The following is a 24,742-nucleotide window of genomic DNA, read 5'->3' on the forward strand; positions in this document are numbered from 1 at the left end:
GATTTCTGACATGGCTTGAAAATATTGGAGAGCAGGTAATATAGGTCCTGCTTCTCTCCATGTACAATCAGCTGGAACCAAGTGTCCCTTACCTCCTTGAGATGAGTCCTGTTCTCCGCAGTTCCTATCCACCCTGTTCACTCACTTGCATTACTGGCTGCAGTAGTTTTCAGCTCTCATCTAGGATGTAAGGTGTGTGTATGTAAGTATGACTGAGGAGGAGAGGCAAGAAAGGGCAGCAGAGAGCCCTTTTGTGTGACAGGTGTAATGTCTTTGTCCTGTAAGGGGAGCTCCAGAGGCTGTAGATGTAGATAGGAGATTGGAGACTTTTTAAAAGGCAGTTTTATTGAGGTATAATTGATATACCATAAACTTTACTATTTAATGTATACAATTTGATGAGTTTGCATATATGCTTACACCCATGAAATCATCACCACAATATCAAGGTAATAAACATATCCATCACCTCCAGAAGTTTCCTTGTGTCCTTTTCTGTGTGTGTTGTGTGTGAATGTGTGTACTAAGAACACATAACATGACATCTGGGGGCTGGCCTGGTGGTGCAGCGGTTAAGTTCGCACATTCTGCTTCGGTGGCCCGAGGTTCGCTGGTTCGGATCTTGGGTTGGGACATGGCACCGCTTGGCAAGCCATGCTGTGGTAGGCGTCCCAACATATAAAGTGGAGGAAGATGGGCACAGATGTTAGCTCAGGGCCAGTCTTCCTCAGCAAAAAGAGGAGGATTGGCAGCAGATGTTAGCTCAGGACGAATCTTCCTCAAAAAACCCAAAAAACATGAGATCTATCCTCTTAACAAGTTTCTTAATGCATAATACCTATTGTTGACTATAGGGAGATGTTTTGTAAGTAGAATCATTTGGACTTCAGAAAGAAAGACAGTATACAAATAACTGAAGTCTAGGTGACATTGACCCATTAGTTGAGGAACTGAAGAAGCAGATTGTGGGGGGATGATAAAAATTTTAGTTTATTGGGTTTGAGGTGCCTGTAGATGCCCAAGTGGAGGTGTCCAACAGGCCATTGGATTAGAGGAACTGGAGCTCAGGAGAAATGACTGGACTAGAAATTGAATTTAATAACTGAGCTCCCCTTTCAACAATGGTGGACTCAATAATTTGTCCAATCCCCAAGCTGAACAACTAAAAATGTTGGATGAAATACTTTTAAAAATCAAAGAAGTAGTAAGACAGTGAGGAATTATTGGTGTGGGAGCACGAAAGCACAGGAGAGCAGAGCGGCGACACAGCAGCAGGACTGCTTTTACCCTGGGCTCATTTGCTGACCCGGAGTTGGTGGCAGAAAATAGGCTGTGTGGGGCAAGTGAGACAAAACTGGAGTCCAAATGTCCCCAAAGGTGAGAGCCACCTTCCTGTTTCGGGTTAGGGTCCTGAAAGGCTGCACTCCTAGGGGAAACCTAGGGTTAGGGTAAATCAGAAGTAAACAGCACGTCAGAACCCAACATGTTCAAAACCAAACCAAGAACCAATCGATGGGTTTAGCAGCCACTGACACTCAACTTAGGAGTGAGCAATGAATTGGAAGAAAAGATAAAAGAAATTACCCAGAATGAAGCATGGATAAAAAGGAATGAAAAACATAAAAGAGAGGGTTAGGGACATAGAGGGTACTGTGAGAAATTCTAACACACCTGTCTTTGGAGCCCAGAAAAGAGGGAAAAAAAGGAAAATAAAATAAAAGAGCAATATTTGAAGAGACAATGGCTGAGAAACTTTAAAAATGGATGAAATACATCAAGCCACGGATTCAAGAAGTTCAACAAACCTCAAGTAGGATTTAAAAAAAAAAATCCATATCTGGACTCATCAGAGTGAAATCACATGAAATTAAATTGAAGTTGAAATCTTTAAAATAGAAAAAAGAGGACTGATTACCTTCAAAGGAGCAACCATTAGATTGACAGCATTTTTTTTCACAGCAAAAATGGAAGACACAGACAGTAAAATCACATTGTAAATGTGGTAAAAGAGAATAACTTCCAGTCTAGGCTTCCGTACCCGGAGAAAATGTCCTCCAAAAACAAAGGTGAAGTAAAAATGTAGGCAGACAACCTGAAATCAAGAAAGTTAGCCACCAGCAGAGAGGCGCTGATTCTGAAGCAGAAGGAATATTATTCTAGATGAATGGTTAGAGATGAAGAAAGGAGTAAAGAGCATTAAAAACGGTAAATTGAAATGACTGTTAATTTAATTAATAAGCATTAAGGTCTTGTGAGATTGAAAATATATATAGAATTTAAATTCTGTACACATATACACCTATACCTACCCAAGAAAAAAGAATGCATCTGACCGCAAGACTCTCATACAAAAATGTTCACAACCGGGCAGCCTGGTGGCACAGCAGTTAAGCACAGACATTCTCCTTTGGTGGCCCACGGTTCGCCAGCTCGGATCCAGGGTTCGCACATGGCACAGCTCATCAAGCCGTGCTGTGGTAGGCGTCCAACATATAAAGTGGAGGAAGATGGGCACAGATGTTAGCTCAGGGCCAGTCTTCCTCAGCAAAAAGAGGAGGATTGGCAGCAGATGTTAGCTCAGGGCTAATCTGCCTCAAAATAAATAAATAAATAAATAAATAAAATAAAAATATATAGCAGATTTGTTCATAATGGTCCCAAACTGGAAACAACCCAAATGTGTTCTATGGGTCTCAGCCAGTTGGAGGTCCTGAAGTCATCAACAGGAGAATGGATAAACAAACTGTGGTATGTTTATGCAATAGAATGCTATTCATAAATAAAAAGGAGCAAATTTCTGATGAATGCAAGAATGTGGAAGAATATTGAAATGTGTCAAGCAAAAGAAGCTGGACAAAAAAGAGTACAGACAGTGTGAATCCATTTGCGTGAAGTTCAAGAACAGAGAAAACTAATGTATGATAGAAACGAGAATAGTGATTGCCTCTAGGGGCAGGGCAAAGGGATATAAGCGAATTTTCTGAGGTGATAAAAGTGTTCTTTATCTTAATCTGGGTACATGGACGAAATACATTATTCAAAATTAATGGAGCTGTAGACTTAAGATCTGTGGATGTTGCTGTAGTAAATTATGCGTCAATAAAATACTTAAAAGAATTACGCAACGACAATGGTATATAATTCTGGAGGGAGTGATGGTGGTAAATGGAATTAAATTATTTCTGCATTTTCACCAGGAGGGTAAAAGTATTACAAAAAATTAGATTTTGCTAAGTCAAGGATGCATGTTGTAATTTTTAGGATAACCCCTAGAAGAGTAGAAAAAGAGTGTATGACTTGCAATAACAGAGGCAGGGAAGGAATAATAAACATTAATCAACGCTTAAGAAGGCAAGAAGGAGAAGAAAAGCGATTATAGGAGAAACAAAAAGCACATAGTAATATGATTGATTTAAATACAAATACAGTATACCTGTGTACATGGCTGGTGAGACCTCGTATAAGGGTGAAATGCACCAGGTACTGTGTGGAGTGAGGAGAGAAGAGAAATTGGAGGGGAATCGGGCAACAACGGGTGGGTCCTTCTCTTTTTGCCACTTCTTTTGTTCTCTTTCTCTGAGCTCTCTTTCTAAAGGCTGCCTCAGTTTCCCTTCTCAGTCTCTCACCATCAGTATTTTCCCCCTCTGATTCCACCAATATACTTCCTCCTTTTCTCAAATCTGCTCCTCCTGCCTCGAGCTTCCAGCCTTCTGTGAACTACACTCAGACGTGTAGTGTTTATTGCTGCCTAAAGTCCCTTCCTAGTCCCCTATTTCACTTGATAGCAAAAACAGCTTCTAAAGGCTGTGTTTTTCACGGAGAAAAAAATAAAAGGATGACATTTACATTTACTGAAGAAATTGAAGTCACAAATACCGTTGTACGGAGTAATGAGAAGGAGCAAAAAGCACACTCCATAGCAGAGGATGGTTTCGATCCATCGACCTCTGGGTTATGGGCCCAGCACGCTTCCGCTGCGCCACTCTGCTATCTGAAAAACAACCTCTTCATGGTTTCTACAGAAAGCTTTCTGCAGGTTGGCCGTCTTGACTGCTTCATACAGCGCCGTCTAGCGTCTGGTAAAAAAAAAAAAGTCATTACTGTTAAGTCTGTTCTTATTGGGTAGGTCCTCACACAGTAGGCGTTTTTTATTGGTTCACAAGCCACTTTGCCAAAGTAAACCAATAGGCACAAGCGGCGGAGTAAGGCGGGAGCCAATCGCGCCGGAGTTTGTTGGGACGCGCCGGCAAGCCAGCGCTCCGGTTGTCGGCTCCTCCGAGGGAAGGGGCGGTTGGTGTGGCCTCCATTGTTCGGGTTTTAGGGCGCCATGAGGTAAAGGCAGTGGGGGGGCTCTAGAAAAGTGTCGGATGTTGGACCGAAAACTTTGGGAAGGTGGGCCGAAAGGAGTCGGAGAACCTGAAAGGGCCACGTGTCTGTGGGCTGCCCTAAAACTTGAGAACGCCGGGTTGGGGGACGGGGGGAGGTCGGAGAGCGCGGGGCGGGGAAACTTGGGCCTGGGCTGGGGGTGGGGCCCGGAGGGGGGAGGCGCTCAACACCTCGGTCTCGGAGGGGTTTAGGTGAGGGGTGTCCTCAGGCCCCAGCAGAAGCACCGCCATCTATACTGGGAAGGCTGGAACGTGCCTCATTCATTCTCGATACCAAGTGCTTGTCATATGGGAAATGCCCGCTAAACGTCTTACTACGTTAATGCATGAGCGATCGCTTTAGTCCCTGAAGTATTAGGGTTAGTGCGTTCCGGGGGTGAGGGGGTATTTCTTGGAGGCGTTCAGTGTTGGAGCCCATCATTATTTGGTGTGGAGTGTGATTAAATTATCCAGAATGGAAGATCATGGGGGTGAGACGGGGCGTTTGGAATGAGGGAATGGGGTCTCTTGGCTTCCAAAGGTAAGTTCAGAGCGATGGAGGTAGGCTGATTTGAAATGATAATGGCCAGTATGGTGGAGATTCCTTCAACGGGTCAAAACAGGTTAAAATCTATTTATACATTTCTAGGGGTGACAGAGGCCGAGGTCGTGGTGGTCGCTTTGGTTCCAGAGGAGGCCCAGGAGGAGGGTGAGTGCCAGTTTTTAGCGTCTCTGCAGTGGTTAGTTTCCATTTCCATCATCTAAACAGGAGTTTGGTGTGGACTAATACCTGCTTTTGTGAGATCCAGCTGTGGTTTAGAAGCATTTCCTTTCATGCTCTCCTGCTAAATGAGTTTGGCCCTGTTATGCTAAGTCACTTGATTTCTGTGGTGAATAAGTTGGACTGTTTTTCTTGTTTTAGGTTCAGGCCCTTTGTGCCACATATCCCATTTGATTTCTATTTGGTGAGTATCTTGGCCCCTTTCACGTGTAGAAATGGAGCTTGGCCACTGTTCACTTGTAGTTTCCAGAAGCCCAGCATCTCCCTGTCAATGAAGTCAAATAGTGGTTGGAGTAGGAAAAGGGATGAGTGACTGGAGTTGGGGTTTTGAGTCAGCTGTGTGTTGCTTTACTTACAAAAACAGTGTAAGCAGGGTGGGGAAGATAATTCCTTGGGTACTCTTAGCAGTAACATGATTATAATCCTTGTTCTGAATAATTAATTCTATCTCTGGCTTATCTGTTAGTATAAAGATAGTGAAAACTTAAATTATGGCTCTTCATTCCAGCTTGTATCCTTGTTTGAACTTCTTAAGGAGTAAAGACAAGTGTTGTAGAATTTTCTATTTTCAGTTTTTTCTGTTGCCACAATCTGTCCTGTATACTATTTTTGCTAAGTAGTTTATGGTGGTTTATTTCTGGTTTAGTGTGAAATGGCCTTCCCCCGGGTCAAGCCAGCGCCTGATGAAACTTCCTTCAGTGAGGCCTTGCTGAAGAGGAATCAGGACCTTGCTCCTAACTCTGCTGAACAGGTACCTTCTTTTGGCTTCCTTCCTGAGATTTCACTAAGAAAGCTAGAGAAGTGAATAACTACTGGTGAGGCTACTGTTATCAGAGCCTAAACTGCACAGTGGGTTGAATTGTTCTTATTTCTCATCATACGTGGAGGGAGAGCACCAGGTGAATATATAAATAGGTTACATATGCATTCATGTTTTTATTGGGGAATCTATCTTTAAATGTTTGATCATTTTTTTTTTTTTTTTTAAAGATTTTATTTTTTCCTTTTTCTCCCCAAAGCCCCCCGGTACATAGTTGTGTATTCTTCGTTGTGGGTTCTTCTAGTTGTGGCATGTGGGACGCTGCCTCAGCGTGGTCTGATGAGCAGTGCCATGTCCGCACCCAGGATTCGAACCAACGAAACACTGGGCCGCCTGCAGCGGAGCGCACGAACTTAACCACGGGGCCAGCCCCTGGGGAATCTATCTTTAGGATCAAAAACTTGTTCTTTTATGGCATACTCAAGGCCAGAAGGGTCAGTGTTTTCAAAGCCCTATATCAGTATTGATTTGGCTTGTATGGAAGGGATTAGGGGAAAATATTCAAATTTGAAGTTGCTTGTAATTTTTCACCTTAGGTTATTTTTTGTTTCCTTCTGTTTTTCAGGCTTCTATTCTTTCTTTGGTGACAAAAATAAACAATGTGATTGATAATTTGATTGTGGCTCCAGGGACATTTGAAGTGGTGAGTTTTTGATGATTTAGTCTTAGGAAAGGGCAGCCTTGGTAGTGTAGAAGTTTCCTTGGCTCCTGTCTCTTAATTCTTTTGTTGACTGTTATCTAAAGCCAAGCCTAAAATGGGAAAGTACAGTGGAATTCCTTTGTAGTACTGATTTTGGGGATCACTGTTGGCATCTAGTCATGATGTATCAGGCTTGTCATGTGTGTGTTTGGGGATATGACTTGACCTCTCCTACATCCAAATCTGGGTAATAAGAAGCTGTGTTGTAATTGAGTTCTGAGAGGAACAAGGAGGTCTTTTCACTTCTGATCTTTTCTTCCTGAAATCCCTTTTCTAACAGCAAATTGAAGAAGTCCGACAGGTCGGATCATATAAAAAGGGAACGATGACTACAGGACACAATGTAGCTGACCTGGTGGTAATCCTAAAGATTCTGCCAACATGTGAGTGTACCTCTTTCTGGCCACGGGAGAACACAGCAGTTGGGTTTGAAGCATAGGGATCTTTAAAGCCCAAATTTCTCTTCTTTGCACCCCAGGGGACATTTGGTAGTATCAGGAGATGTTTTTGGGCTACTGGCGTCAAGGGGATAGAGGCCAGGGATGCTGCTAGGAATCCTACAGTGCACAGGACAGATCCTACCCCCAACCCCTCCCAAAAAGAATTATCCAGCCCAAAATGGCATTAGTGCCACTGATGAGAAGCCCTACTGTGGGAAGAGGGTGTGGATATAGGAGGATGTGTCCTGTCCTGTTTCCTGAGCCTTCCAATATTTCTGTCCCGGCATTAGCGTCCACTTGTAAAAGTGTTAATTTTGTCGCTTGCCCTTGTTCCAGCCTTGAACATGGGGCAGAATCAGAGTGTAAAGCAGATTTAATGTAGAGATTTATAGAAAGTCTACATAAATAATAACAATGTTCATTATCTCCTTTTCTCTCAATCTAGTGGAAGCTGTTGCTGCCCTAGGGAACAAAGTTGTCGAAAGCCTAAGAGCACAGGATCCTTCTGAAGGTTTGAGTTTGTTGCTGAACATGTATTTAGTGGTCATAGAAGCCTGGTTTATAGTTAAAAGTACACTTTTAATAAAGTCAGGTCAGGCAAGAAGGAAGAGTGAATGCAGAGTTTTATGTTGGGGAAGTTTTTGCAGAGATCTCCAGTGTTCAAAATCCAGTCAATCTCCCTTACTTTTAAAAACTCTGTACTCTAAATCCTCATTCTGGACTCGGTGTTTTTATTTCTTAGTTATTTTTTTTGAGGAAGGTTAGCCCTGAGCTAACTGCTGCTGTCAGTCCTCCTCTTTTTGCTGAGGAAGACTGGCCCTGAGCTAACATCTGTGCCCGTCTTCCTCTACTTTATATGTGGGACGCCTACCACAGCATGGCTTGCCAAGCGGTGCCATGTCCGAACCCGGGATGTGAACCGGCAAACCCCAGGCCGCTGAGAAGCGGAATGTGCGAACTTAACTGCTGCGCCACTGGGCTGGTTCCTCTTTTTTTTTTTTTTCCCCCTCCCAAATCCCCCCCAGTACATAGTTGTATATCCTAGTTGTGGGTCCTTCTAGTTGTGGCATGTGGGACGCTGCCTCAGCATGGCCTGACAAGTGGTGCCATGTCCGTGCCCAGGATTCGAACTGGTGAAACCCTGGGCCGCCGAAACGGAGCGCATGAACTTAACCATTCGGCCAAGGGGCCGGCCGCCTCTTGGTGTTTTTAAAACTATATCTGTTCCTCCACCCACGCACCCCAACCCGGATTTACCTTTGGTAGTCTAATGGAAATGTGAGCGTTATAACTTTTGGTTTTTCTTTTCTTTCAGTTTTGACCATGCTGACCAATGAAACTGGCTTTGAGATCAGTTCTTCTGATGCTACGGTGAAGATTCTTATTACAACAGTGCCACCCAATCTCCGAAAACTGGATCCAGAACTCCATTGTTAGTCCTTTTTTTCCATTGCTGGGAAATTTGGGGGAAAGTCAAAATATGGTATAAAGTTACTGTTGCGTTTACTTAGCTTATTGCTATTCCACATGAAACCTCTGGCACCTATGTTTACCTCCAAACTTTGCTATGTCCCTCTGTAATTTGGAGACAGTTTTACCAGCTTATTAGTGAAACTGTCAGACAGGATGGCCAGGAAAGCAGTATGAGGACTTAAGAAAAAGGTCTGAGGAAATATTTATGGAGGGGGTATGCTTTGGGAGAAAATCATGATCTTGCATGCTTCTAGATTTAGTTTGGGGGAGGAATAGTGATTTGGGGACAAGTGATTTGCTGACCTGAGGAATATGTGGTAGTTTAAGGAATTACTAAGTTAACCTGTCCTCCTTCCAAGTTCTTGGAGTGTGGCAATGGGATTGAATTGCTTGCTTACTAATAGGAATGCTTCATCTTGTCCTGTCATGCTTGTCGTCTAGTGGATATCAAGGTGTTGCAGAGTGCCTTAGCAGCCATCCGTCACGCACGCTGGTTTGAGGAAAACGCTTCTCAGTCCACGTGAGTCCCTCCCTCACTGTTTAAGATAACCCAACCTTCTAATTACAGTGAAAGACAGAATACCCCATACCTCCTCTTACAGGACTTTTTCAGTTGTGATCTTCTGTCTCGATTTTGATTTTTACCTTAAATAAGCAAATTTAGATTGAGAGAAAGAAGAGAATGTGTAGTTCTGGAAATAGCTTCAGCTCTGTACCTCAGGTGTGGAAGGTACATGATCTTACTACCTTTAATCCCTGGGTCTCTTTTACCTTCAGAGTTAAAGTTCTTATCAGGCTGCTGAAGGACCTGAGGATTCGTTTTCCTGGCTTCGAGCCTCTCACACCCTGGATCCTCGACCTACTTGTAAGTAAAGAAGGGCATTTGGAGTTCCTGATCATCCCTATTTAATAGTAGTTACTTTGAAACCTACCAGAATCTGAAATTTGGTGAAGCTTAAAAGAAATCTCATTGGTGGGCAAGTAATCCAATAAAGATTCAACATTTCATTGGGTTTTTGGAGTACAGTCATGCATCACTTAACAACTGGCTATGTTCTGAGAAATGTGTTGTTAGGCGATTTTGTAGTTGTGTGAACATCATAGAGTGTACTTGGACAAACTTAGATGGTATAGCCTATGACACCTAGGCTATATGGTACTAATCTCATGGGACCACAGTCATAGACGCTGTGTGTGGTTGATCGAAATATCATGTGGTGCATGACTGTATTCAATTAAATTGAGTAGTTATTACTGCTCCTGGGTCTTTTTCATTATTGCTGTCATTTCATTAATGTGATAATGGAGAGAAATTACTGAATGAACAGTCATTTCAGAATTGCTTCTGAACCTGAAAATTTTGGCTAGACCTTAATAACCAGTTTTCCTCATGATGGTTAACTTTTAGTTTGTTTGAAGATACACTTGCCACATTTATGGCATACCTACCAGATTTATTATTTTTTCAGGGGCACTATGCTGTGATGAACAATCCCACCAGACAGCCTTTGGCCCTAAATGTAGCATACAGGTATAGCATGTGTTTTTGGGTTTGGGGCTGGATGTAAGCTGTGTGTTCTTTTAATACCTCCCTGTGTTTCAGGCGTTGCTTGCAGATTCTGGCTGCAGGACTGTTCCTACCAGGGTCAGTGGGTATCACTGACCCCTGTGAGAGTGGCAACTTCAGAGTACACACAGTCATGACTCTGGAACAGCAGGTATTAGGACAGCTCTGGAATGGTCTGTTATGCCCCACTCTTGGATGCTCCTGATCAGAAGGCAAAAGGGTCAGGGATTTGAGGGTTCTTACAGACTTTGGTTTTCAAATTAAAAGTTGTCTACATCTCTATTTTTATGAGAATATTAGTCAAATAAAGTATTTTGATTTTCCTTGAAAAATAAGGTACTTAGATTTTCCTTGCTAATTTACCCTCACTTTGCTCCCCTTCAGGACATGGTCTGCTACACAGCTCAGACTTTGGTCCGAATCCTCTCACATGGTGGCTTTAGGAAGATCCTTGGCCAGGAGGGTGATGCCAGCTGTGAGTGACCACTGTGGGTCAAGGGTTCTTTATGGTACTCTGTGGTCTACAAAGAAAGCAGCTCTATGCTACTCAGATGTCTGAATATTTCTGCCTTGTGGATCCTGACTTGTATGCTGGGCTACTTGTCTGAAATCACCTTTTTTTCTTTTAGATCTTGCTTCTGAGATATCTACTTGGGATGGAGTGATAGTGACACCTTCAGAAAAGGCTTATGAGAAGCCACCAGAGAAGAAGGAAGGAGAGGAGGAGGAGGAAAATACAGAAGAACAACCTCAAGGAGAAGAGGAGGAAAGCATGGAGACTCAGGAGTGACCTTCCCTTGTCTTCACTTCCTTTCTTACCCAAGGGGAAGACTGGAGCCTAAGCTACTGGTCTTTGTATGGTGGCATTTCTGAGGGATAGGGCAGACAGGAAGGGAAACAAAAATGAATTCTATAGAAGGAAGTGTCATTCCATTGGGTTCTGATATTGACGCAGTAGCCAGAAGTCTCCCGTTATTATCTATGCCATCTATAGTGAAGCAGGATACCAACTTTTCTTCCTAATACTCTAGAATCCCCGGGTCCTGGAAACCTCTCTCAACCAGTACTTTGTTGTTGAAATGTTGTGAACTGTTAGTGTCTAGAAATGTTTTTTCTAAGAAAAATGATTAAAGTACTTCCTAGTAGGGCTCTTGGTCCTGTTTTTCCTTGGTGCCTGACGACCTTGTTTGCTTCCTTTTGCTTTCTAGACTCTTTATTGAAAATGATACTTGAATCTTCATTATAAACAACTAGATCACAATTTGAAGCTGTAAAGTACAAAGACACTTGGAACCTTTCCATATACCAGAGTAAACTAGAATACTGTTTAAGCATTTATTCAATTAAATGGTTCTAGCAACACTGCTACTGTATTCAAGCCAGTGCAATCAACAAAAGAGGGTAGGTGGGTCATTCACCTTGACTTTGCCTTCCTCCAAATTCTCAGTGTAAACAAAGGGAAATGAGAAGTCACAGGGAGCAGACATGTTGCCCAGGTGCCAACAACCACACATGTAACAGGAAGCCCTCCCTGATTAACTAGGCTTGAAGGTAGAGTAGGTGGGCCTTGAATATGTAGCTTTAAAAAAAAATCAAATGTTAGGGCCAGCCCAGCGGCGCAGCAGTTAAGTGTGCACGTTCTGCCTTGGCAGCCGGGGGTTTGCTGGTTCGGATCCCGGGGGTGGACATGGCACCGCTTGGCAAGTCATGCTGTGGAAGGCGTTCCACATATAAAGTAGAGGAAGATGGGCACAGATGTTAGCTCAGGGCCAGTCTTCCTCAGCAAAAAGAGGAGGATTGGCAGCAGTTAGCTCAGGGCTAATCTTCCTCAAAAACAAACAAAAATAAAGGTAGAGGCCTCAGCTCATTCTTGGAAGGAAGCAAGAGCCATAATCCATTGGGATCCTGAGTCCTACTGTACACAGGTTTCTTTGGGGCCCCACATAAATGGATCAGACCTAAGTGCTTCAAACACAAACCACAGGGCTGCCTTTTTAATGTCCTAAGGTTTAAGGGAGTCCTGGAGGAAACAAGGCAGCTAGGGAATGGTACTTGTGCTATTCTGAGGCCATGGGCCCATCTTCTGGCCTGTTACTTGCTTGGGGAACCAGGGGGGTAAACTCCTGAATCCAGCATTGCCCTCCTGCGGGCTGTTTCCTTGGCAACACTGTGGTTTAGCCGCCTCAGCCGTTCCTACAAGAAAGATTTGGAATGTAATTAAACTGTTCTGTGAGAGGCCTTAGAACTGTCAACCAGGCGCTGGAAAATACCTTAGGCTTGCTCCATCTCAAGTTAAGTCTTCTAAGGTATATGAGAATGTAAATGACAGCAACTGGGTATTGAGAATAAGAACAGTGAGTTCGGGCCGCCCCGGTGGCACAGCGGTTAAGTGCGCATGTTCTGCTTCGGCGGCCCAGGGTTTGCTGGTTTGGATTCCAGGTGTGGACATGGCCCCACTCGTCAAGCCATGCTGTGGCAGACATCCCACATAAAATAGAGGAAGATGGGCACGGATGTTAGCTCAGGGCCAGTCTTCCTCAGCAGAAAGAGGACTGGCAGCAGATGTTAGCTCAGGGCTAATCTTGCTCAAAAAAATAAAAAATAAAAAAAAAAGAACAGTGAGTTCTATTATGGCTGACACTAGTTCAGTTGACAACTCCTTTTTCCTAAAGACTAAAAATTATGGTGACTTTCATTGTGTTGGGGACTTTGTGACATCATTGAAAACTGGAGAATACCCTGAGGACTTAGCAGAACAAAGAACCGCTGTTGGTAGGAAATTCTTTTACCTGGGCATTCTGTAGAATGTTGTTGACCAAGACAACTCGTCGCCGGGCGTTAAGTAGCTTCTTCACATAGGGGTCGAGATCCAGGGCCACTTTCTGATCCTCATTGATACGGCATAGTTCTGTGGGGACGAAAGAAAGGTGCAACTAACACCTAATGGCTCATTTCTTGTTCTTATGGAAAGCAGGTTAGCATATGGGACAGAAAACACTTTTCTTTTTAAAGATTTTATTTTTCCTTTTTCTCCCAAAGCCCCCCAGTACATAGGTGTGTATTTTCAGTTGTGGGTCCTTCTAGCTGTGGCATGTGGGATGCCACCTCAGCATGGCCCGATGAGTGCTGCCATGTCCATGCCCAGGATTCGAACCCGTGAAACCCTGGGCCGCTGAAGCAGAGCGCGAGAACTTAACCACTCAGCCACGGGGCTGGCCCCTGGAAAACACTCTTGTACCCACATGGACCACAGTCACTAAAAACTTAAGAAAGGAGGAGTCTGTTGGCAGCCCTGATGTTCTGGAAGCAAGTGACAGAAACCCAGCCCAGAGGCTGGCAAAACATAGGTGCTGAAAGTGAGTTGGGGGGCCAGTCCAGTGGCTGGTTAAGTTTGAGCACTCTGCTTTGGTGGCCTGGGGTTCACAGGTTTGAATCCCAGGTGTGGACCTACACACTGTTCATCAAGTCATGCTGTGGCAACATCCCACATACAAAGTAAAGGAAGACAGGCACAGATGTTAGCTCAGGGCCAATCTTCCTCACCAAAAAAAAAAAAAAAAAAAAAGAAGAAGAAGAAGAAGAAGAAGAAGGAGAAAATGAGTTGGAGGATTCTGGATATTCAGGGATGTTTACTCACCGGAAGCTAGGTTGTCAATTTGTTCCCGGAGCTCTACCTGGCTCTCTCTGCAAAGAGGTACAAGGCCTACTGACAGTTAACGGAACTCAAGAAACCTATTCCCCTACGTGTTTCCCAAGTGCTGGCAGAAGCCAGCCTCCACCCCCTACCTGCGGCCTTCCGCCGTTCTGCCCTGGCGCCAATCAGTTCCCACCTGAAGCCAGCTGGGCCCATCGTGGCCCCGCCCTTTCTTGGTCCCGCCCCGCCCTTCCCTCTCGGGCACCTGACGGCGTGGACGTGAGAGTCGAGCTGCTGCACAGCCGGTCGCAGGAACTCGAGGAGCCCCTCGGCGAAGAGGTCTCGGCCCGCGGGCCCCGCCACCGGGGTCCCTGCCCCGGACACAGCAGCAGAACCAGCCCCCGCCATCGCGAAACGCCTTTACGTCCCCGGAACCTGCCGCGAGGGCCGCCGGGAACTGAGGCTCCGCTGAAGTGCGCCGCGAGGGGGCGCCCGGGAGGTGCGGGCTCCTGCCCAGGCGGTGGGATTTCTGGGAAATGGAGTCTCTGGAGCGAGCAGGGCGGGGAGAAGGGCTGTGGGGCCCTAGGGCTCCCGGGAGTTGTAGTTCTTTATAGTCTTTGAAGTTGTGGGCTCTGAAAATCTGCAGACACCGGGAGCTGGGAAAGGAACCATTTTGGTAAGGTGGGTACTTCTTGTTTTCTCCAAAGATGAAAAATAAATGCTTATATCCCCAGTTGTCTGTAGCTTTCCCATGTTAACTTTATGAGAAAACCAGATTATATTCATAGTATACTTTTGTATTTCTAAATTTGAGTGTATTTTTTTTTTTAAGATTTTATTTTTCCTTTTTCTCTCCAAAGCCCCCTGGTACACAGTTGTGTGGCTTTAGTTGTGGATCCTTCTAGGTGTGGCATGTGGGATGCCATCTCGGCATGGCCTGATGAGCAGTGCCATGTCCGTGCCTAGGATCCAAACTGATGAAACCCTGGGCCGGCGAAGCTGAGTGCATGAACTTAACCACTCGGCCACGGGGCTGGCCCCCAAGAGTGTATTTTTTAATGGCGCTAAAATATGCATAAAACTGCATGTGACTATTATTCAGCCTTAAAAAGGAATGAAATTCTGATACATGCTACAATACGGATTAAACTTGAAGACTGTAGGGGATCAGAATTCACCACCCCAAAATGTGTCTCTTTGGCTTGATTATTTTTAGGAACGGAAGGCTCAGAAAGAAACTTTTACCTTCCTCCTAAGTGCCTGAAAGAATTTAAGATGGAAGGCCTGTCCCAGGGAGGAGCTATCACCATAGAGAAGTATACATATGGTAGACAGGAAAGCACAGGAAGGCCCATTTTTATCAAAGTTCTCTCTCTCTCTGCTCCCTTTGTCTGTAGATGGCCCAGCAAACGTTAGTTTGCCAAACATTAGCTTTTCCATCTCCATATGAATTGCCTTCCTCCCCTTTGAAGTCACAAACCACTACCCCCAACATCCTCCTTTGCCTTTAGCTGAAGATGGTATTTAAGGTGGTGGCTTCAGCTATTTTGGCACGTTACTCAGTTTTCCTGGGTTTCCCTCATGTATACATGTAATTAAATTTGTTTGAGGGGCAGGCTCTGTGGCCTGGTGGTTAAGTTGGTGAGCTCTGCTGCGGCAGCCTGGGTTTGTGGGTTCGGACCCCGGGCACAGACCTACACCACTGTCAGCCATGCTATGGTGGCAACCCACATATAAAAAATAGAGGAAGATTGGCACAGGTGTTAGCTCAGCACTAATCTTCCTCAAGCAAAAAAAAAAAAAAAAAAAACAGAAAAAGTGACTTTCTCCTGTTATTCTGTCTCATGTCAATTAAGTTCTTAGACCGGCCAGAAGAACCTAGAGGGTAGAGGGGTATTTCTTCCTCCACTACGAGACATTATGCTAAGTGAAATAAGCCAAATACAAAAGGACAAATGTTTTATGATTCCACTTATATGAGGCACCTAGAAAAGTGAAATTCATGGAGGTAAATAAGGTTTTGTCTGTTTATCAGAAGAGCATTGCCAGGGGTGGGGTGGGGGTGGGGGAATGGTGAGGTAATGTTTAATGGGTACAGAGTTTCAGTATGGGATGATAGAAAAGTTCTAGAGATGAGTGGTGGTGATGGTTACACAATAATGTGAATTTACTTAATGCCACTGAACTGTACACTTAAAAATGGTTAAAGTGGTTTTTTTTTGTTTTTTTTTTTTTTGGTGAGGAAGAGTGGCCCTGAGCTAACATCTGTTGCCAATCTTCCTCTTTTTGCTTGAGGAAGATTGTCCCTGAGCCAACATCTGTGCCAGTCTTCCTCTATTTTGTATGTGCGACACCCCACTGCATGGCTTGATGAGTGGTACATAGGTCCTCACTTGGGATTTGAATCTGTGAACCTTGGGCCACTGAAGTGGAGTTTGTGAACTTAACCACTACACCACTGGGTCGGCCCCACTGCATTTCTATATTTTCATTTTTTCCTTCCTCAAAAAACTTTCCTGGGGCCGGCCCGGTGGCACAGCGGTTAAGTTCACACGTTCCGCTTTGGTGGCCTGGGGTTCGCCAGTTCGGATCCCGGGTGTGGACATGGCACTGCTTGGCAAGCCATGCTGTGGTAGGCGTCCCACATATAAAGTGGAGGAAGATGGGCACGGATGTTAGCTCAGGGCCAGTCTTCCTCAGCAAAAAGAGGAGGATTGGCAGCAGATGTTAACTCAGGACTAACCTTCCTCAAAAAAAAAAAGTTCCTTTAAAAAAACAAACAAAAAAAACTTTCCTTAGTTTTATTTCATTTTTCATGGCTTTCCAGAGAATTTATATCTCTTGTTGAATTCTCAACAATAAGCACAGTCCTCTGTCACTTAAGCTCTAATGTGCTCCAGTGGCTCACAGGTCTGTGAGCCATGGGAGAAGGTGTGTGCGCAGAAATGCTCCTGCTTGGGAGGCCGGCCCAGTGGCGCAGTGGTTAAGTTCGCATGTTCTGCTTCTTGGCAGCCCGGGGTCCGCCGGTTTGGATTCCGGGTGCGGACATGGCACTGCTTGGCAAAGCCATGCTGTGGTAGGCATCCCACGGATAAAGTAGAGGAAGATGGGCACTGATGTTAGCTCAGGGCCAGTCTTCCTCAGCAAAAAGAGGAGGATTGGCAGCAGTTAGCTCAGGGCTAATTTTCCTCAAAAAAAAAAAAAAAAAGAAAAGAAAAAAAAAAGAAATGCTCCTGGAGGTCAAAGGGGTCCATAGAGATGAATGGGTGCCAGAATATTCCACCTTGAGCTTCATCCTCAGGAATTAAGGAAAAGGTATTTAAATCACTGTGGGAGAGTGGTGGTGAGCAGCTGTAAACCTGAGCCCCTGACTGTGGTAAGTTTTGAAGCCTTGTACACTCTTTGTTGTTTGTTATATCTGTTTCCCTGTATCTTTCCCTCTAGGGGTTAGAGGTGAATTCTCATGAGAGGCTGGGGGCTTCTTTTGGGAGCAAGCAGCAAGGAAGGGGGTAGCCAGGGCAATTGCAGCCTGCTTCACACTGAGCTCTTCAAAAGAAGCCCAGGGGACAGAGGGAGTGGTGACAGTGTTGAAGAGAAAAGGAAAAAGGGCCAAGTCCTCGAGGCCTGTGCCGCATGGGAGAGAGGCCGGGGCTGGCCTGGGCTGGGAAAGGCTGTTGAGGGCCCACTGTCCAGACAAGAAGCCCCCCAATTAAGGCCACAGTCCTTTCAGGTACCTCCTTGAAGTAGGGCTGCTGGACTTAGAAAACAGAACAAATGAAAAACCTGGGACACTAGGTAAATTTGAATTTCAGATAAACAACAAATAATTTTTTAGTATAAGTATCTTGTCTGGTAATCCTACTTCAAAGGCTGGTTCTCTGAGCAAAAGCGCTCTGTGTTTCACTTTTATGCTTTCCTTTCCACTCCTCTTCTTATCACCTTGAGTTAGCTCTTATCTCTCAGGGGGGCATTGCAACAGCCTCCCGACTGATCTTCTTGCCTCTGGTCTCTCGACCCTCCAGGTCAGTCTGAAATGACTCTCAAATACCAGTCGGATTACGTAAGAACCCTGCTCAGAGAAAATAAGTGCTGAAGGGGACTTTAGAATCCACCCTGCCTTGGTTTCTTGGACACCTCTGGGCAAGGGTCTTACAGAAACCTTGAAGTTTGATAAGAGGTTGAAGTCCAGTGCTGGTTCAATTATTCATTCTCTAAACACTTATCAAGTTCCAGGCATCATGGCACAAGGTATTCAGTGCAAAACGCCCCTCCTCCCTGCTTACACCATATCACATAGCAGTGGCCTCCAGTCCTTGGCTCTCCACAGAGCCTGGAAGCAGCTCTGCAGGAATAGGCTGCACGGGCTCAGGCAGTATAGCCACACAGTGCCCTCAGCCTGGCGGGCTGGCCACGCCCCACACTCAGTGTGGAGCCTGGGTGGGGCAAAGCGGGTGGTCAGGGTTACCAGAGGGTCCTTCTTGTGGATGGGGGCAGGGGAGGCACAGAATAGTGTCTCGTGATGGCTTAACTGGGGAAGGGGAGCTGAGAATCAAACTTCTTTGGGCCTCTGTCGAATCCAGGTAAGGGACAGGGATTTCCTGGTCCACCCTGCTTTCTGGGAGGTCAGAACTTTGGGGAGCCCTACAATGCTTCAGTGGCGGAGCTGAACAGGGCAGCGTAGGGATGAGAGTGGGGAATGAGTAGGGCAGGCAGTCAGGAGGCCTGAGATTCCAGCTCTTTTATCAACTGGTGCTCCTGGAGAGCTGCCATCCCCACATCCACCATGGGCAAATTCTCTGGTCAGACCAGGATCAGGTCAGACTGTAGGACTCCTGCTTATCACGAAGGGGTCAGAGGATGAGGGTGAGGTCCTGGCCTTCCCAGTGCTGAGGAGTGTGAGGAGGTTGAGAAAGCCCATCTTCTTCTTTAATCTTTCTCGTGTAGCTTTCCCCCATCTCCTCTCGCTTCTCTATTTGTTGACTTGGTTTTCCCCCTGAAATGAAATTCCTTTCAAGGATGTGCTTTGGGTTAAAATCAAAGGGCATCCATTGATGTTAAAAGTTTAGGACATCTCGGAGGAACTCTTTTCACCCAGTTCTCTTCCAGATAGCTTTTTCACTGTGTGTGTCTCCCATCCCTGAGTCTTTGGGGTTCCTTGACTCAATTCCAATGTGTGTGTGCAGGGTTCCCCCACACCTCCGACAAGCAATTCTCAGACATCAGCAGGGTGTCTGAGAATTCAACTCAATTCTGTCACTACCTACCCAGAGATAACATCAGATTCCACAGTTAAAGAGTTCAGTTCTATGAGACTGCCCCCCACCCCTTCCACTTCAGATGCCAGTCCTAAGCCCAGGTCGTTACGTGTACTTCTGACCAACTGGCTGTAAGACAGAGGTTCCCATAACTCCCTCCTAGGATTTGATTAATTTGCTAGAGCAGCTCATAGAACTCAGAGAAACATTTTGCTTACTAGATTACCAGTTTATTATAAAAGGATATAACTCAGGAAAAGCCAGAAGGAAGAGATGTGTAGGGAAGGTAAGAGGAAAGGACACGGAGCTTCCATGCCCTCCAGGTGTGCCACTCTCCCCGCACCTCCACGGGTTCACCAACTTGAAAGCTTGGAAGCTCTCTGAACTCAGTCCTTTTGTGTTTTTTTATGGAGACTTCATTACATAGGCATGATTGACTAAATCATTGGCCATTGCTGATGATTGAACTCAACCTCCAGCCCTTCTTTTTTTTTTCTTTTGTGAGGAAGATTGGTCCTGAGCTAACATCTGTTGCCAATCTTCCTCTTTTCTTTTTTCTTTTCCTCCCCAAAGCCCCAGTGCCTAGTTGTATATCTTAGTTGTAAGTCCTTCTAGTTCTTCTATGTGGGATGCTGCCACAGCATGGCTTGATGAGCGGTGTGTAGGTCTGTGCCCAGGATCAACCCGGTGAATCCTGGGCTGCCAAAGCAGAGTGCGCGAACTTAACCAGTATGCCACCCAGCTGGCCCCACCAGCCCTTCTTCCCTCCCAGGAGGTTAGGGGGTGGGACTGAAAGTTCCAACCCTCTAATCACAAGGTTGGTTCTCCAGGCAACCAGCCCCCATCCTTAGGTGGGGTCCAAAAGCACTTCATTAACATACCTGTCTCCAGCCCTTCTCCCCTCCCCGGAGTTCTGAGGGAGGGACTGGAAGTTCCAATTCTCTAATCACATGGTTAGCGCCACTGGCAACCAGCCCCCATCCTTAGGTTACCTGAGGCCTTTCCAAGAGTCACCTCATTAACACAACAAAAGATACCTTTAGTGCTCTTAACACAGGACATTCCAAAGTTTTTAGGAGCTCTGTGCCAGGAACAGAGTTGAAGACTATATATATACTTATAAATCATAATGTCACACCGTGGATGTGTTTAAATCTTGAGCTGATAATCACCTTATGCTTAAAGTGTAAAGAAATTAAATAAATCAAGCCTAAATGGAGAATCAAGTGAATCCTTTAAAGAGGCCTCACAGGGCCTTAGCTGCCTCAGGACCACTGTCCGCCTGCCCTACAGGCTAAGAGGCCCAGGACAGGGGGCCGTTGCCACCATCACAGCTCCCAAACCCGTCCTGGGTCTCAGTCTTCACCCTCAGGTGTTGTCCTGCTCTCCTCGCCCCTGGGCCATGTGGTCAGTCAGGGCCCGCAGCATGCCTGGTTGGATCACTAGACAGGGTGGGGTGCAGGTTGGAGAGCCCACCCAGGCAGGGGCATGGCACCTGGAGCACCTCTCCATTGGCACGACCGACCAGCTAAAATTTGGAGGCAGAACATCAAGAGTATGAAGATGTGGAGATTCCTAATAAGAGGCCGGAGGTGGTGTCTGGAGAAGGTCCAGGGTCAGAAACCAGACGATATGCCCCCACTGGGGCAACTGTGGTGTGTATGTGAGTGTGTCTGTGGGGAGGGAGAGGGAGCAGGAGGTGAGTCCTTAGAGGAACCTCCTGACAAGAGATTTTCACGTATTGAGGTGTATGGGGTAACTTCTGGTTCAAAACTGATTTGGCTTGAACTAAAGAAGCCAGTCTTAAGGCCTATCAAACTTACATTGTACATCTGCTTTAACTACTAAGGAATGCACTCTCTTAGGAATGCATACTTCCCCTCCTACGCCAGGACCAGTACCAGTAACATCCTATCGGTAACGCCCACCTGGTATTCGTCCTTTTCCCAACATCAGGGTCATGTTGACCTGCTAATTTGCAACTGAATACTTCTTTGAAACTTAGATGAATATGTATCCTGGGCGTGTTTAATGTATGTTACTTTGTTCTAAAAATGTATGATTGTACTGAAAAACCTTGCTTCTGCTGAACACTTTCTTCCTTTCTGGAAAATGCCTTCCTGGGTCATAATCCTCAGTCTAGCTCAAGCAAAACTCACCTTATCCCTAGAATGATTACTGGTTATTTTGCATTGACACTCCTTAGAGCAGGAAGTGAGTCCTTAGGGAAATGAAGGCTTGGGCACCCATGCCCTTCCCACATGGCCTGGGGAATCAGTGGGAGGAGAGGTGGGAGAGCGGGGGCTGCAGCGGGACTGACTGGACAGCCCACAGGAAGAGGAAAGGGGACACAGAGGCCAGGCCAGAACTTCTTCCCAGGTGCCAGCTTCTCTGGGCACCTTGCCTCCCTTCTAGGATCCTCCCTCCCAGGCCTGCCCTACTTAGTGCTGGTCTGGGTACTGTTTGGCTGGTGGGGTGATAGTAGCTGGAACCAGCTGACAAGGTCCCAGGGAGCCTGGAGGAGGGGAGGAAGGAGCTGCCATTTGGGCTTATGGGAGCTGGAGCCCTGTCCTCGGCCAGCCCCTCTTGCCTGGAGGCCTGGCTCTTTCCAGGGTATGAGGCCATGGGGAGTGGGTAGCTGTGGTGCAGCCTGGCTGGGTTGGATGGTGAGTAGCAGTGCTTCCTTTGGTTCCAGATCCGGCATCATGGGGTCACCACACGGGGGCACTAAGGAGACAGAGCAAGAGCAGGCCAGGGAGCAGCACATGCCTGTGCTTTCCCTCGTGTGTTTGCTCAGGTGACCCCTGACTCCTTTCTCTTGCTCGAGTAGATATCCCAGACAACAGATAGCTAGGAAACTGCTGAGAGTGTGGCCTTCCCCCATCCGCAAGGCCACTGCCCAGGTTCGGGCCCGCTCTAGTTTTTCTGGACTAACCTAATAGCCCCCATGGTTTCCCAGCCTCCATGGTGGCTCCCTCTAGCCCATCTTCACCTCCCACTAGTATTGTGTTAATCGCCCCATGGTCCTCTCCTGCTTAAAACCCTCAATGACTCCCCACTGCCCAAAGCATAAAGTCCAAAGTCTTTAGCAGACAATTAGGCTCCAGGCTGCCTGATTTTATCAGTTGCATCTCCCATCCTACCTTGGAGGCCCACTGAATACTCACTCTCCCTGGCATACATGTTCTTGTAGGCTTCTGTACTTTTATATTTGTTGTTCCCTCTACTTGGAATATTCTCCCTTCTCTGTTAAACTTTCCGTTGACTTTCCAGATCCAGCTCACCAATCTCTTCTCTGTGTTTCCAATGCCCTTCTAACAAAAAATGTCTGTTCATGTCTGTGCGGCAAGCCCTCTGCAGGTGGTGGCAGAATGAGTGAAAGGCTGACCCAGGAGCGAAGCTGACTCTTCTTGTCCCACTCTACCCGGGAGGCTCACTAGGGACCGAGGATGGCAGAAGTGGGCATAGGCCTCAGATGTTGGGAACTGCAAGTGAGCAGCAGGTGGAGCTGGAGGGCCTGTGACCTTGTGCCCACTGTTGGGAATGAGTTTTTGTGATAGGAAGAGGGGTACAGAGAGGCAGAAAGGGAAGGGGGCTTAGGCTCCAGTGGTCCCCTTATCACCCATCTCCACTGGGACCCTCAAACATCCCTCCCCATCACCGCCTCAGGATGCCTCCATGTCCCCTCACTACCATGTTGAGCCTTGACATTTTCATAGTAAAGATTCACACAGATGCTAGAAACAGTAGCTCCAACCTGGTCTTAGCTCACTACACTGCAAATTGGGCCAGTTCAAGAAACAGGTGTAGTGGTCATGGGGCAAGTCCTTTTGGACAGCGCACTAAGAGCACTCAGTCAGCGGGGTGGGGTGGGGTGGGGTGGGATGGGAAGCACGCGGGGCAGGGTGAGCCTGAGCTGGAAGTCTAAGCTAGGAGAGAGGGCAGCCAAGGCATACCCAGCACCTTGGGAAGCTCCCCTTTCTCAAGGACCCAGGATTCTGGCCCCAGCATCTCTTCCTTAGCCCAGGGGATTGAGGCATACAGGCACTCTGTCCTGAAACAGACCCCTGAAAGGATTCCATCAGGGCATGAAGGGGCGGTGGTAGGAGTGAGGTGTCAGCGTCAGACACTTCCATCTTGTGCCCCTCTCCCCATTTCCTGAGTCCAACACTTCGTTCTTCTCCTGGAACCTGGCCAGAGTGCAGGGCAATCTCCAAGGGAAGACACGCAGGGCACGGGCATAGAGGTATGTGAGCTGCAGTACTGGAATGGGGCGCTGTGAGAGCTGGACCGCCCCTGCTGGAGGCCCCCATTGTGGCCACTCCCCCTCTTGTCCAGCTAGGTTCCCTCTTCCTCACCTACGCTCCAAAGCTCTCGGTGCCTCTCACTCCTTTTCCTACAAAGAGGATCTCAGTGGATTATCTGGAGTGGGACCTCAAAAATCACCAGATTAAAAATTTTCTTTGGGCAACTGCTAAGTAAAAAAAGTCGTATTTGGAGGCACTCACCTGCTATCTACCTTGGGGGAGAGGCAAAGTATTTGGGAAGAGGGAGAGGGCTAGGGAAAAATTCCAGAGATGGGTCATCCAAGGCTGTGTGGTTGAACAGGGTAAGGAACCCACTCACCTTGCAGCTCCCTCCCGTTCTTTCTTCCCAAAGGTGTCCTGGAAGCCCTGGGAGGTGCCTGATGCAAGACAGTGAACTTTGCAAAGGATAGCCTGCCAACTGCCAATTAGCACCTCCCTCACAGAAGCCTTGGGGGCTGACCACAGTCTGGGGTCTGCCTAAGGAGCGATCCTTAGGACTGGCTTTGCCCACACAAAAAGAACTTTTCTCACTCCTCCAATTAAAGATTATGAACACCTGTCTGGGCTAAAGACCTCCAGCCTCAGAGTCCATTCCTTTTTTTTTTTCCTGCTTGTTCTCCCCAAATCCGCCCCTCCCCGCCCCCGTATATAGTTGTATATTTTAGTTGTGAGTCCTTCTGGTTGTGGCATGTGGGACGCCGCCTCAGCATGGCCGACAAATGGTGCCATGTCTGCCCCCAGGATCCGAACCACTGAAACCCCAGGCTGCCAAAGCGGAGAATGTGAACTTAACCACTGGGCCACAGGGCCCGCCCGAGTCCATTCTTAAGAGGAAGTAATTACAGTATAGACACTTAGAAACCAAGTCAACTTGGTTGTCAGCAAACTTCCATCTGCTAACCCACAAGACCTTTCAACCTCTCCCTCTATGGAATAACTAAATCACTTGCTTCACAATTCAGAGGTTAAGCAGCGCAGGTCATAGAGAAAGAATTCAAGTTCAGGTTGTCTTGACCCAAATTCCCTTTTCAGCCTGCAATACAACTTCCCAACAGTTCCTGGTAGTTTGGATGGAGGTTCTTAAGATTCTTTTCCCTTACACAGCACAGGGAAAAAGGGAAACCAGTGTGAGGGTTCAGGATGCCAGGGACCATCATGCTTGAGTTTTCTACAGGCAAACGGGTGAGTACACTGCTTTATGTGGTTAATAATCTTCCTGCAGGTCTTACTCAAAGGATGGCAAATTTTTCACTTTTTGCACCAAAGCCACATCCCCCCAACCCAAATTTTAATGTAACTATGAAGAAAAGGACTCTCAACTCTGTAAGGGGTGTTATCAAGATATTATCATCATGGCCATAGCATTTCAAAGAACCCAACAAATAAAGAGAAAATCCTGGC

At 46.5% G+C, this 24,742-nt stretch overlaps 2 protein-coding genes, 1 long non-coding RNA gene and 1 other non-coding gene across 10 annotated transcripts; 2 read left to right on the top strand and 2 right to left on the bottom strand.

Moving 5' to 3' along the window:
- Positions 1-324: 324 nt before the first annotated feature.
- SNAPIN (SNAP associated protein) lies at positions 325-15,593 on the bottom strand. Of its 7 annotated transcripts, XR_011439188.1 has the most exons (7): positions 14,045-15,593; positions 13,783-13,829; positions 12,935-13,053; positions 3,877-4,076; positions 3,434-3,483; positions 2,310-2,472; positions 325-1,437 (listed from the first exon to the last, which is right to left on the bottom strand). XR_011439188.1 is itself a non-coding variant. In XM_070268223.1 (4 exons), the coding sequence occupies exons 1-4, from the start codon at positions 14,185-14,187 to the stop codon at positions 4,056-4,058; spliced, it is 330 nt and encodes a 109-aa protein (XP_070124324.1). In that variant the 5' UTR covers positions 14,188-15,593; the 3' UTR covers positions 325-4,055. The 7 variants fall into 7 exon arrangements, 6 of the variants coding, with proteins under 6 accessions (XP_070124324.1, XP_070124320.1, XP_001494997.1 ...); XM_070268223.1 differs by having other exon boundaries at positions 325-4,076; XM_070268219.1 differs by lacking the exons at positions 325-1,437; positions 2,310-2,472; positions 3,434-3,483 and having other exon boundaries at positions 3,937-4,076; positions 13,783-13,848; positions 13,932-15,593.
- Positions 3,918-3,989, bottom strand: TRNAM-CAU (transfer RNA methionine (anticodon CAU)). Its single transcript has one exon. It is a non-coding gene; the product is annotated as a tRNA-Met (tRNA).
- ILF2 (interleukin enhancer binding factor 2) lies at positions 4,133-11,292 on the top strand. Its single transcript, XM_001495039.7, has 14 exons — positions 4,133-4,332; positions 5,014-5,073; positions 5,287-5,329; positions 5,792-5,896; positions 6,531-6,608; positions 6,946-7,048; positions 7,551-7,616; positions 8,421-8,537; positions 9,020-9,098; positions 9,356-9,443; positions 10,048-10,109; positions 10,182-10,296; positions 10,530-10,620; positions 10,775-11,292. The coding sequence occupies exons 1-14, from the start codon at positions 4,328-4,330 to the stop codon at positions 10,933-10,935; spliced, it is 1,173 nt and encodes a 390-aa protein (XP_001495089.1). The 5' UTR covers positions 4,133-4,327; the 3' UTR covers positions 10,936-11,292.
- On the top strand, positions 14,404-23,913 carry LOC138924276 (uncharacterized). The gene is made up of 2 exons (XR_011439191.1): positions 14,404-14,460; positions 23,694-23,913. It is a non-coding gene; the product is annotated as an uncharacterized lncRNA (long non-coding RNA).
- The last annotated feature ends 829 nt before the right edge of the window (positions 23,914-24,742 follow it).

The sequence above is a fragment of the Equus caballus genome, chromosome 5, assembly GCF_041296265.1.
Source record: "Equus caballus isolate H_3958 breed thoroughbred chromosome 5, TB-T2T, whole genome shotgun sequence".
Lineage (NCBI taxonomy): Eukaryota > Metazoa > Chordata > Mammalia > Perissodactyla > Equidae > Equus > Equus caballus.

What these genes read in the sequence shown, in the direction of transcription:
- ILF2 (XM_001495039.7), top strand. An exon ending in CTCCTAACTCTGCTGAACAG is followed by an intron (nt 5,897 to 6,530) that starts GTACCTTCTTTT and finishes TCTGTTTTTCAG; the next exon opens with GCTTCTATTCTTTCTTTGGT. An exon ending in CTCCAGGGACATTTGAAGTG is followed by an intron (nt 6,609 to 6,945) that starts GTGAGTTTTTGA and finishes CTTTTCTAACAG; the next exon opens with CAAATTGAAGAAGTCCGACA.
- SNAPIN (XM_014739944.3), bottom strand. Translation starts at nt 14,187, where the DNA reads ATGGCGGGGGCTGGTTCTGCTGCTGTGTCCGGGGCAGGGACCCCGGTG. An exon ending in AGAACGGCGGAAGGCCGCAG is followed by an intron (nt 13,849 to 13,931) that starts GTAGGGGGTGGA and finishes AACTGTCAGTAG; the next exon opens with GCCTTGTACCTCTTTGCAGA. An exon ending in ACATTCTACAGAATGCCCAG is followed by an intron (nt 12,339 to 12,934) that starts GTAAAAGAATTT and finishes TCTTTCTTGTAG; the next exon opens with GAACGGCTGAGGCGGCTAAA.